Source organism: Gambusia affinis, linkage group LG07 (assembly GCF_019740435.1).
Source record: "Gambusia affinis linkage group LG07, SWU_Gaff_1.0, whole genome shotgun sequence".
NCBI lineage: Eukaryota > Metazoa > Chordata > Actinopteri > Cyprinodontiformes > Poeciliidae > Gambusia > Gambusia affinis.
Genome location: NC_057874.1, coordinates 17838539 through 17850675, shown reverse-complemented (window position 1 = coordinate 17850675; position 12137 = coordinate 17838539). Strand labels below are relative to the sequence as shown.

The 12137-nt window shown below is 36.9% G+C and overlaps 1 protein-coding gene across 1 annotated transcript; it reads right to left on the bottom strand.

The window, feature by feature from the left end:
• LOC122833577 (isotocin receptor-like) lies at positions 1-11225 on the bottom strand. Its single transcript, XM_044121269.1, has 3 exons — positions 11084-11225; positions 9886-10968; positions 1-3109 (listed from the first exon to the last, which is right to left on the bottom strand). The coding sequence occupies exons 2-3, from the start codon at positions 10808-10810 to the stop codon at positions 2844-2846; spliced, it is 1191 nt and encodes a 396-aa protein (XP_043977204.1). The 5' UTR covers positions 10811-10968; positions 11084-11225; the 3' UTR covers positions 1-2843.
• Positions 11226-12137: the final 912 nt, after the last annotated feature.

The window sequence follows — 12137 nt, the reverse complement described above, 5'->3', positions numbered from 1 at the left end:
GCCTGGAGCTACCAACTGCACACAAATAAAAACGGCTTGGGATTGTCCAGCTGGACATTGGCGTTGTTCTGTGCCCCAGAGACAACATCTGTTTTGTTGCAAAATGTGTGAAACAGTCTGTGAACAAAAGAAAACGACAATGTGAAGATGTAGGCCAAATCTGGTGAGAGGGGGTCATTATCAACAACAAAACAAGTCCTGTGCTGACATGAGCTGAAAGGTGGCTCTGTCAGAAAGAAGCCATTACTACAAAGGCAAAATAAAAATTACTTTTTGAAGCCCATGTCTTGTTGTCTGAGGTACCTGAAACTAAATAGTTGGGTCATAATTTCCATTGTCACATCTGCAAGAAGTAAGGATCAATGTTGCAAACCTAAGAACACCATCCAAACCGTGAAGTACTAAAATGACAAAGTTGTGTTGTTGGGGTCTTGCTGCAAGAAGTAAACATCTGAAAACAGATTGCCTCAGGAGGAAGGAACATTCTGTGAAAATAATGAAGCAACATCACTAGACAACAGGTGGGAAATTAAGGCCTGGGTCAGTGACCCTGAGCATACCACCACATTAGTTAGAGAACTTTTCAGACAACAAAAGCAGGAAAAGTCATCAGAAAGCTCCAATTTCACTCCCTCAAAAAATTTGTGGACAGGGCTGAAAATGTGTGTGAGAGCAAAGGAGCCTCCAAATCCGACTCAGTTAGGAGTTTCAACTGGCTGGAATAAGCGGCAGGTGATAGGACATCCAAAAAGAAAAAAAAAATTGGACAAAAACCAAAAAGGTTTGCGCGTGAACAACTGCAAACTAGAATTTCATAAAATTATCATCTCTTTTCAAAACTATCAGCAGGTAGAAATAATGTTACTCTAATTTGAAATTAGAAAAGTTTAGTCTGATTTAATGTCAGTCAGTGAGAAAAAAAGTTAATGTGCATACAACAAATCTTTATAAAACAGTTTGTGATTGGTTGAGTGAGTTAATGTAGTTCTGTTAGCAAGAATATAAATGAGCCAGTCCCACACTTTCCCCTAGTCAAGTTTAACCTGAGAGCAATTCAAAGTGGTAGAAATATATGTATATATCTATAATCTGAACACAGTCATCAAGAGAATTTATGAAGAAATGTTTGAAATATGCTTCATGGTTTTTTGTAAGTATTTTAATACCCTTAAATGCAAGATGAAATGCCAAGCTGGCCTGAAGAGAAATGCATCTGATCATCATTTAATGAGCAAAAGTATGTAACAACCATCTACTGCACATAAGAAACTGAATGAGTTCATACAAATATATACAGAACAACAAGTCAAAAAAGAAATAGTAGAAATAATTAGCAACTGGATTTGGAAATTAAACAAGAAGTTTGTTCAGTTTCAATTGTCTTAAGAGAAATGTGCAAAAGCAACTGAGAAAAACTGTATAAAAAATATTAACAATGTGGATCAGCATCTATGGTAAACTTTCTTAAGTTGTATACACACCAGGATAGCCTTTTGTTTACGTGTTTGAGCGAGACCAACAGCGGACTTTATTTACTTATTCTTTTTCCTTTGATTTGCTTTCTCATTGTCCTTTTTTGCAAGTGGACTATTCTTTATAGACAAATCAACTTGGGTGACGACCCCACTTGCCAGAAATGACAGGGGTTGTAACAGAGGACAGACCCAAAAACAAAAAAAAATTCTGGAAGTCCTGCTTGCTGTTCTAATGTTCTAACTGCTTTTAAATATAAGGAGCAGTTCAAACAATGGAGGATTTACAATGTGATATTCCAAATTTTGGAACGGTGTCCATAAGTGTGTGCTGCAAGCTGAATTAGACGCTCTGTGTGCCCTGGCCCTCTACATGCTGGCAGCAGCAAACAGGCGATCAGGTACAATTTTAGTAAGTGTAGTAGGAGCAACACTGAAGGGATCATTTTTAACCATAATTCCCAGCAATGGTGGCTCATGATGTCCAAAATGTCAGGTGTGTCCTGTTGTTGGTTCATGTTGAGGCCGGTCTGTGCTCACATTTGAAAGGAAATGCACCAGAGGTTTTTGTTAGAGGACCTCAAAAAGTGGGTATAGGTCCGCTTGTTTAGTCTTCACCAGGGTTTGCTTGAGTGTATTCACACCTGAACAAAATGTTCAGACCAACGAGGGAAACATATTCTGGTCCGTTTAAAGTGGGCCGAATGTGTCAGGTGTGAATACACCCTTAAACTATAAAACTGAAGTACAAAAACGCTGTAAACAAATATAAAGAATGTTTACAGTTGTTTAACCTTAGATAGTAGACAAGTCTCGTTAACTAAACATCCAGTATGTAATATTTAGTCCTATTTTGTCATCTTACAGATATATATGTTTGAACATGCCACAGTGAACAACAATATACATTAATTCTTTTCCTCCTACTCATTCTGTGACCAAAGATAGAAATGAAAGCCACCGAGTCAGTCTGTTCAAAGCAACAACGGGAAAAGTTTTTTTGGCATCTTCGATTAAAGTCTGGTCCATCCTGTCTGGTCCTGTCAGAGTTGACTGCAGCCGCTAGCGAACATTTGTACACATCCTGCTAAATTTAAATGTGCTCTGGTAAGAACTTCACTTTGCAGCTCATTTAGTTCACATTTTGGACACAATGGCATTTTGTTCTACTTTCTGTTATCACAGGGTGCAGGGATGTTTCCGGACAGGAGGTTTATGTTCTCTGTTTGGCTTAATTTAATATAGCTGACAACAAGCATTGTGCCATGGTGAGCTCAGCTCTGCTGTAGATGATTAAATGCCTCAACCAAGGCCTTGCATGATTGCTGGATCAAGTCAACCACAAGAAGCTTAAGATGGCTCCCTGCCGGCTCAGTGCGCGGGCCCCCCTGTGCTGGAAGTTTGAGTCAAACTCCTCATACTGCTGCCGTTCTTGATGACGAAAGTGGAGGAGCCACTTTTGTGCCTGCACTGCTGATCGCAGCGGCAGGAAGAGTCCGCCATATAGTGTCTGCAGCAGCAGCAGAAGAAGCTCCGGATCAGGTCGTGAAACAGGTGACCAGCAAAGAACATGTAGATCCAGGGGTTACAGCAGCTGTTGAGGCTAGCAAGCAACATGGAGATGATGAAGGCCATGTCTGCAGGGAAAGACAAACTATAGTCAGTCAAAATGAAAGCATTTAAAACAACAAACCACAACATTTTACTAAACAAAAATAGAAAAAAAAACCCTGCTTGTCAATAACAGCAATATATAATATAGTTAGGAAATTATGGGGTAGTTACAGGGTATTAACACAAAACCTATGGACACCTGTGGGCTACTTAAAAAGTATGGGTAAATTTAGGACACGTTATTAATTTAACAGTTAATTTTAATAAATAGTCACACTGATTTCTAATTCAACTAATTTATAATCTGCGAAAAAGAAATTAAGTTTCAATTTAAGAGTATTTCGTAATAGAATAGAATGCTACAAACTATTTTATTCTATTTTGTAGAATAGAATATTCCATATAGATATACAAATATTTTTCGCATATCTAAAAATATAAACAATATGTACTGTACATTCTACAAATATTCTTCTATTGTGTAAAATAGAATATGTAATATTTAAAATAGATATATTTTGTCATACAACATATATTCTATTACAAGATACATTCTATCCTGTTCTAGCTAAAATTTATGTTCAATATCCATGCATCTAAATATCAGAAAAACATTCAGGTTTTGCTACAATGTCCTATTTTTTTTTCCATGCCAATATAGATAATTTTTGCGCTAGCTGAATAAAAGAGACAATTACATCTCATCAACGGCCTCTGAATGTATGTCTTCTTCTGTATTTGACACACTCAAAAAAAGCACTGGCAGATGCTCACTCTATTGTTCAGATCTGCTGAATCAGCTTCACATGTTTAGGAAACAGGGTGTGAATAATTTCACCAGACTAACTGATGTACTGAAACTAAACAGTTTTAGAAAAGGCTGCAAAGGTTCTTTTCATCATCTTTAACTATTTTTGCTATGTTGATTCTTGTTAAAACTACTATAAACTATCCATATGCCTAATTATGTTTAATTATGTTAGGAAAAAATACACTGCCTTTCATCCTGGCACAAGATTTTTTCATGCAGGAATCGATATTTCTGCATAAAATGTGAATTGCACTATCTCCTCCATCTATACACCACCTTGCCAGCATAGGAGTGTGACTGATGCTGAATGAGAGCAACAAACACTGCCCCAGAGTTACAACTCTGTTCTACATAACAGTTTGCAGATTTTTGATACATTCTTTTTTTAAATTCAACAAAATGTTACTTAGACAATATAGAAAGTGAATTACAGCTTTATGAATTAAAAAAGGGCTGCACAGTGGCGCAGTTGGTAGAGCTGTTGCCTTGCAGCAAGAAGGTCCTGGGTTCGATTCCCGGCCCGGGGTCTTTCTGCATGGAGTTTGCATGTTCTCCCTGTGCGTGCGTGGGTTCTCTCCGGGTTCTCAGGCTTCCTCCCACAGTCCAAAAACATGACTGTCAGGTTAATTGGTTTCTCTAAATTCTCCCTAGGTGTGAATGTGTGTGTGAGTGTGTTGTTTGTCTTGTATGTCTCTGTGTTGCCCTGCGACAGACTGGCGACCTGTCCAGGGTGAACCCCGCCTCTCACCCGGAACGTAGCTGGAGATAGGAACCAGCAACCCTCCTGACCCCATTAGGGACAAGGGTGAACAGAAAATGGATGGATGGATGAATTAAAAAAAAGTTATTTGGAAGGGACTTTGACCTTTTTTTCATTTATCAAATAGTGAGTAGAGAAACTTGCCCGACAGATGTGTAAGTCTTGTGTGACCAATGGAGTCACAGTACAAAATCAACCCACTCCAGACCTGTATATCCTAATAAATAAGATCTCAGTAAAATACATTTGTAACCTGACAAACGGTTCGGTATATCTGCAACACAATGGCCAACAAATCGCTGTTTCTCTGAATGATTATTTTGTTTTTACTGTAGCCATTTAGCTGTGATAAAATATTATAGAAGTAAACATGGTTAACTTGTTTTACATGTATTTAATATTTAAAGATTTCACATGTACCTGTGTGCAGGGCAGTGGCTTACAGTAAAACTAGGCAGTTTTTATCTCCCCATTTGATATATCTCTCTTCTTGTTGGGACTGAAATCGCTTTTCATTTAGAAATATACAAACCCCCACATTAGACACCCTCCAAAACATTCAGGATTAATAAAAACACGAAAGGTTAATGGATGCCGAAAAGAGGATTGTCAAGCTGACACAGAGATGACAAATGGGTTTTTAAAAGTAGCCGCCCTGTAGGGAAAAAAAGCACCTTATTTTCCCATCCACTCAGCCAATTACATATATAGCTGCAGAGCACATTGAGGCAGAAAGTAGCTCGAACAGTGGAAAATGGACGACTTCCAAATATATATTTTTCTTCTTCTCTGAATCGTTAATGGGGTGTGGGAGATTTAGCACTTATTGTCTTTTTCACCCCTCAAGTGCTGAGTGGCTCTTTTCCTGCCTGAGTCTGACTCCCTACAGGACCGAGCTTTCTGCTCAAAGCTCTGCTTTATGCTGTGTTTAAAAAATGACCTGAAAGTATGAGAGGAGTTTGTTTAAGACATAAGTCAAACAGCCTATCTAGAGCTGAAAGACTATTTGGTACAGGATGTCACGGAAATATGGAACGCAGTTCTTTTAAATTCCCAAAATTGAGAGAATGTGAAGGTTTCTTCTTTCACCCAAGCTTCTGGGATTTTATCAACAAAACAACATCATTGTGTGCTGTTTTTTAAAAGAACATTTATCTATGACTTTTAACAACTTAATGAAGGAGAAAGAAAAATCTATTTGTTAAAAGAAGCAAAAAAACAATCATTTGCAAGTTAACAAAAAATATTTTTCCTCTCTATAAATTTGGTTCCACAATCTTACCGTTTTAGTGATGTCCAGGCCATCTAATTTAGAGCTACATTTTTCATAATTTGATCAAAAACATTTAAACTTGCACCCATCTCAACAAAGAGTGGAAAAACATCAAAGATTCTGCAGTAAATTTGAGAGCACGGGCTCAGTTATTCACACTTCTGCACCAAGATTTAGAATGAGACCTACTTTTGAAATGTCATGAGGGAAGATCCCATCAACTGGTTAAATTGCATCTATCCATCCATTGTCTATACCCAGCTGGAAGCCTAGCAAGCAGTCATGTTCTTATTCTATGGAAGGAAGCTGGAGTACCCAGAGAGAACCCAAAAATGCACAGGGAGAACATGCATTTTCATTCAGAAAGACCCCAGGCTGGGATTTGAACCCAGAACCTCATTGCGAGCTGATATCTACCAACACTACTTTGCTTGTTTTCCTAAAGTAAATGTTATTCACTGTTGCAGGACAAAGCAGAATAAAATACACTGCTTGTATTGATGGGTGGAAGTATTACAGCCAAATAATTTATATTCATGCTTAAATTTTCTGACTTATTAGTAAGAAAATATTTGTTTTAATAAAACAACAGTCACAAAAATGTATTTATAATAAAGAATTTGCATGAAGAGATTAATTTAATAATGTATGTAGTTACTGTTTTTGTAATCCACAAACTAATAATGCAGCAGTCCAAGTTATACACTTGCCCTCTATATTCAGAGAGTTCTTTCTTCACAGCCACAGACCAGAATGATGAAAGCAACAAGTTATTTAATCTCCTGCCAGAAGACATTTTGAAGTGTGGAGAGTCTCAATAACTAATCTATTTTCTACTAAGTCTTCCACATGCAATTATAGACAAAAAGGACACATTCTCAACACAGTTATATCTCAAGATCCCCATTGAATTGGAGTTTTAATTAGTTTGTTAAAAGAAGAAAGCACATTTTGGTTTGCATTCCAGACGTCTCATGATTCAAGAAAAAAACTAAAGGTGGTGAGGGTTTTTCAGTAGCTGCCCAAAGTCTGTTTAATGGTTTGTATCAAAATATGCGCTGCAGACTTTTAATCTCTTTTTAGTCATCTACCTTTTTGGGCTTTTACTTCAAGTGGAGTGTCAGACCTGAAGAGAATTTATACAAAATATAGTACTTTTATTCAGTTGTTCTTTTTTATTGTTAATTTTGTTTTAGGATATTTCCAATGCATTTCATATCTTGTCTCCCTTGTCTGTGAAGTGCTCTTTTAAACATTTGCTGTTTTAAAATGTACTATATAAATAACATTGACTTGAAGTGCAAAATGAATTATTTTTGTGTGTTTATGATGAACTTGGAAACTGTTCAGAAAGTAGCCAATCTTTGGCACATTGGAAACAGACAATGTGCCAAAGATGTGCCAGAGATAACAATAAACAGGCAAAGGAGGCCATGATAAATTGGTACAAGGATTTAAAAAGTTACCAATTGTGATTGTCTAACAAACTCATGGTAGACAATGCTGATTATTCACATAACGCCGTCTAAAGGGGGAGCTGCATCCAGTGTCTTATTCTACAAACTAGGGTTCTTGTGGTGAGACATTATGACATCAGATCTTTTATTAATAAAACATTACATTGTTTCCCATAAAAGTCACATTCATAGCAGAAAGTGCCATCCAGTTAGTCAGTATGTGATTTTGTCTGGTGAAGAACTAAAATTATTCATACCTCTGGCAAATTTAGATGTAAAATAATTTTAATTCAACCCACAAGTTAAGGTCTGGTTGAAAATGAGAAATAAAATAAATGTAGTAAAAGAAGTATTACTTCATAGAAGTTTTTATTGATATTTTGTTATCAAAGCTTATTCTTTGCCTTGTCGACATTCATAAAATATTTACTGGCATTACAGGAATCAAGCTATTCTTATCATTACTGTTCATCTTTTTGCCTATTTCCACTGTTTTATTATTGATTATGAGTGTTTGAGGTTAGAAGGCCTCCATGTCATCACCCTAATCTTTAGTTCTCTCCACACATTCTCTATCAGATTCATGTCGGGACACTGACTGGCTCTCTCCAAAATGTTCATATTTATTCCAGTTAGAAAAAAAGATTTCTTGAAACCTGAATGTGCCGGGGGTTTGATGAATTTTAACTGGAGTAGAATTTCTTATCAATAAACTGATAACTAAATAAATATTGGCCAATTATTATTTCAATAGATCGCTATATAAGCAGAAATGTAATAGACAAACAAAGCCCTCTAATTTGTTTTGTTAGACAATAAACAACTTCAAAAGTAAATTATCTCCAGCTACATTAACGTTACGTTTTTTTCTTGAAGATGGAGTAGGATTGTGTTCAGTTTTTCGTCAGACTGCTTTGTCACATCTTCCTACCAGTAGAGCTAAATTGTCTTGAGTCTGAACTGCAGTTTGTTTACAGGCATCATCGTTCATCATTGCTCATTATTCACAATCCAAAATGCAAACCTGACATAATTCAACAATAAACAGTAGTAAAAAAAACTCCCAAAAACATTCTAATATTTATAAAGCCTTTATTCTACTTGTACAAACTGAGAGAGTGGGCATTTTGATTCTTTTTGGACATTAGGAAATGGATACCTGAAATCTGGACTGGACTATTCAAGGCTGATAGTCCTTAAAGTATTTGTGAAATATAAATAAAAAAAAAAATGTAATTCTCAAAAGAGCCAATTCTTAATTTCTCAAAAATATTATCAGAATCTCATATTATTCATGGGAAACCAGTATCAGGTATTGTCACATCTTATGAGTTTAATTAATCTTTATTCTCCTCCTGCAGACCTGAATAGAGGAAAGATTATGTTTGTAGGTCTTTCAGAAACTACAGACTTTAATTGAAAATATTTTGTACGTAGAGGAAACTAAGATACTCTTGTTTTAGGATGATGCCATTGTAAGTCTATTTAGAATGAACTCTGTTTGAAAACTAGATTTTATGTCTTGTGTTTTTATATATTATCTTCATTACAACAATATTACTTTGTAGATTTTGTCTATTTGCATGGCTTTTTTTGAATCTGCAAAATAAAAAAAAAATAAAAACTTTTGGCACTAATTTGGACAAGCAGGACAAACAACATAAGAAAAAGGCTAGTTTTTTTGTTTTTTTATCCAAGACAAACTATTAATCTGGAACATGATTTTTTTTAATACTGCATTGTGAAAGCAAAAGCAGTTTTTAGAAAACTGGCAAGGAGTAATAAAAGCAGATTCTTTATTTTTTTACGATGGACGGCTTCAACCAAGTCAACAAATCATGCCTCATATTAGAATATACAAATTATTTTGTACAGCTCTTCAGATATTTATAACAGAATAATTTTGAAACTACTTAATATATAAATCTGTGACAGAACAAGAACTTATGCAACTTTCCAAAGTGGTTCAATTTAAAGGTAGAGGAGCACATCTGCTTTGCTGCTCATGTCCTCTTTTATAGCAATAGGAGAGGAAAGTATGAAAAAAAAAGTTTAAATGGATATTACATAAGCTACTACTTGAAACAGAACCTTTTGATGCACTGGTTCCCAGTGGTTTTAAAGACTGATAAGGGTTGTAAGTGACATTCTGGTTTCACTCCTGGGAAGTCTGGATTTAATAATCTTTGAGCAGTTCTCAAAGAAACAGGGGAATGTTCATGCATTCCAAGAGATATTTCTGACAATGACCTTTGCATGCAAAAAGCATTTAGTGCTGAAATATTATCTGCCAAGGGTTTATGGACAGCACATTTTCAGTGCCATGAATCAAAAATGAATACAACATTCTGCTCCTTGTGCCACAAACCACTTCCTCACACAGTAGCAGGGAAATAAAGCTGTCAGCCAGTATACTTAGTCATTAATATATCTACAAAATGATGTATTTATTTTCTACCTCTTGTGCCTTTTTGGAAATCAGACGAATGACATTTTACCTTCTCTTGGTGCAGCAGGATCCCATGCAGACCACATCTGGACAAAGAAAAAAGGAGTCCAGCACACAATATATGCAATGACCACCACAAATGTCATTTTCACGGTGCGGATCTTGGCTTTAGAAATGAGTCTGACGCTGCTCACGCGTGACAGTGGATGTGCGCCCTTGGATGGCCTCGGCGTGAGAGCCAAAAAGTGCTCCCTCCTGGTTTTCATGTTGATATTCTGCCATATTTTAAAGCATATCAGACCGTAGCAGATGCTTAATATCGCTACTGGAAGAATGTAAATGCTCAGACTCATCCATGTGATGTAGGCTTTGGCACCCCAGGGTTGCACGAAGTCCCCCCAGCAGTCGTAAACGCCATTCCCGACCTCCCTGAGAGAAAAGATGTAGGCTTGTGGGGTACTGAAAATCAGACTGAGGATCCAAGATGCGATAACACAGAAGCGATCTTTCCCCTTGTGCACCGAGCGAAGCGGCTGGCAGATCGCTAAGCATCTGTCGATTGACATCAGGACCAACATGTAGGTTGACGCAAACATGCCAACTACCTGGAGGTATTTGACCAGCCTGCAAAGGAAATCAGGTCCGTAAAAGCGAAAGGTTATGTCCCAGATGAGCTGCGGCAGGACCTGGAACACCGCCACAACAAGATCTGCGATGCTCAGGTGCTTCATGAAGTAATACATCCGAGAATGGCTGTGCTTGGTGGTATGGATAGCCCACAAGACGCACAGGTTGCCGGTCAGAGCGAGCAGCAGCACCAGAACCAGGACAGTAACTTCCACTTTGGCTACTTCTTCATTTCGCTTTAAGGGGTTTACCGTGTTGTTCCCTAAATTGGTGCTGTTTATGTAACTGGAATTGTACCAGGAAATGTTCTGAGCCCAAGCATCCTGTGTGCGTAAAAGTTCCTCCATCGTGCGCACTAGCGTCAGATTTTATGCAGTCAGCGGTCACATCACACACGCGGAGTTAGGGCTGCAGTCAGTCGATGTAGATTTTAGATGTCATCCATTAAACGTTATTTTGTTCTCTCTTGGTTTAATGGCTAAATCTCCCCAAGTTGGGCTGTCGTCTGAAGGAGAAACAACGAGATTAGAAACTTTTATTGCTTCAGACTCTTCAAAACCAAATAAAAAAAATTTATATAAATAAATAAAATTAAGAAATTGTGGTAACAAAAAACTCACCCGGGAGATAATCTGCTGCGTTTCTTTCTTATGATCTGCAGTCTGCCTCTCTCTCTGCGTCCAGCTGAATCTGTTCTGGTCTGTGCATCCCACCAGTCTGTGCAGATCCCCTTCCCTCTTTTTATTTTCACCGGAAGGAAACTGCCTTGGTTGTGTACAGTCTTCACATTATTTCACGTTGTATTATTTCAAATCTACTGACCCTGTTTGTGTTCCCATTTCCCAAAATATGTGGGCTATTTTATACAATACCTCTCTATTGTAATCTCATGACGCTACAATTATGGGCTTAGCAGCAGCCTTCAGTTATTAACTGGTGAAAAGTAAAACAAAAAGATCTCTGAGCTTTTGATGTTACTCAATTTTAATGTACACCATGTGTCAAATGAGTTCATAGGAGGACGATGTCTATGTGTGCCATTTAGTATTTATTTCATAAGATTTTGCTCTGTGACCCTAATGATAAATGCTAAACCTCAAGCGTGGAGACTTATATTGAAAAAAAAACCTCTAACATTACATGCCTTTGATTATAATCTCTACAAACTAGAAAACTACAGGTAATAATACATTTAATTCAATCTTCATAGTTGTTATTGTTGCCATGCAACAGAATTGAGGCCATTGATGGTTGGTTTTAAACATTTTTAGTTTTATTTTCATGAGTTAAATAATCTGAAATAAATAAGTAGATAAATAAATTTATTTTCATGCTTAGATTTATCTGTGTGTATTTCTGAATCTGAAATATCCCAGTTACAGATAATCGCGTGTCTTTGATTATGTTAATGTTGTATAAAACAGATCCTGTTGTCAAAGGTGACCTTAATTCTGACCTAAGATGAACCACAGGCACAGAGATCGACCTCCACTTCCCTTCGATGCTATTATTTTTCTATATTCTCATTTATCTGAGACCACTTTATTGCTACAAATCATTAAATTACTTTCTCAGTGAGTCTTTATGACATTAACAAACCACAACTGGGTCTGTTTACTGTTACCCTTCCTCCATGTCAAATGGCATTCGAATTAAAATTAAAGAGATACAATT

Excerpts from the sequence above, each read along its gene's own strand:
- LOC122833577 (XM_044121269.1), bottom strand. The coding sequence starts at position 10,810 with ATGGAGGAACTTTTACGCACACAGGATGCTTGGGCTCAGAACATTTCC. Across the intron at positions 3,110-9,885 it reads TCCTGCTGCACCAAGAGAAG|ACATGGCCTTCATCATCTCC; the intron begins GTAAAATGTCAT and ends CTTTCCCTGCAG.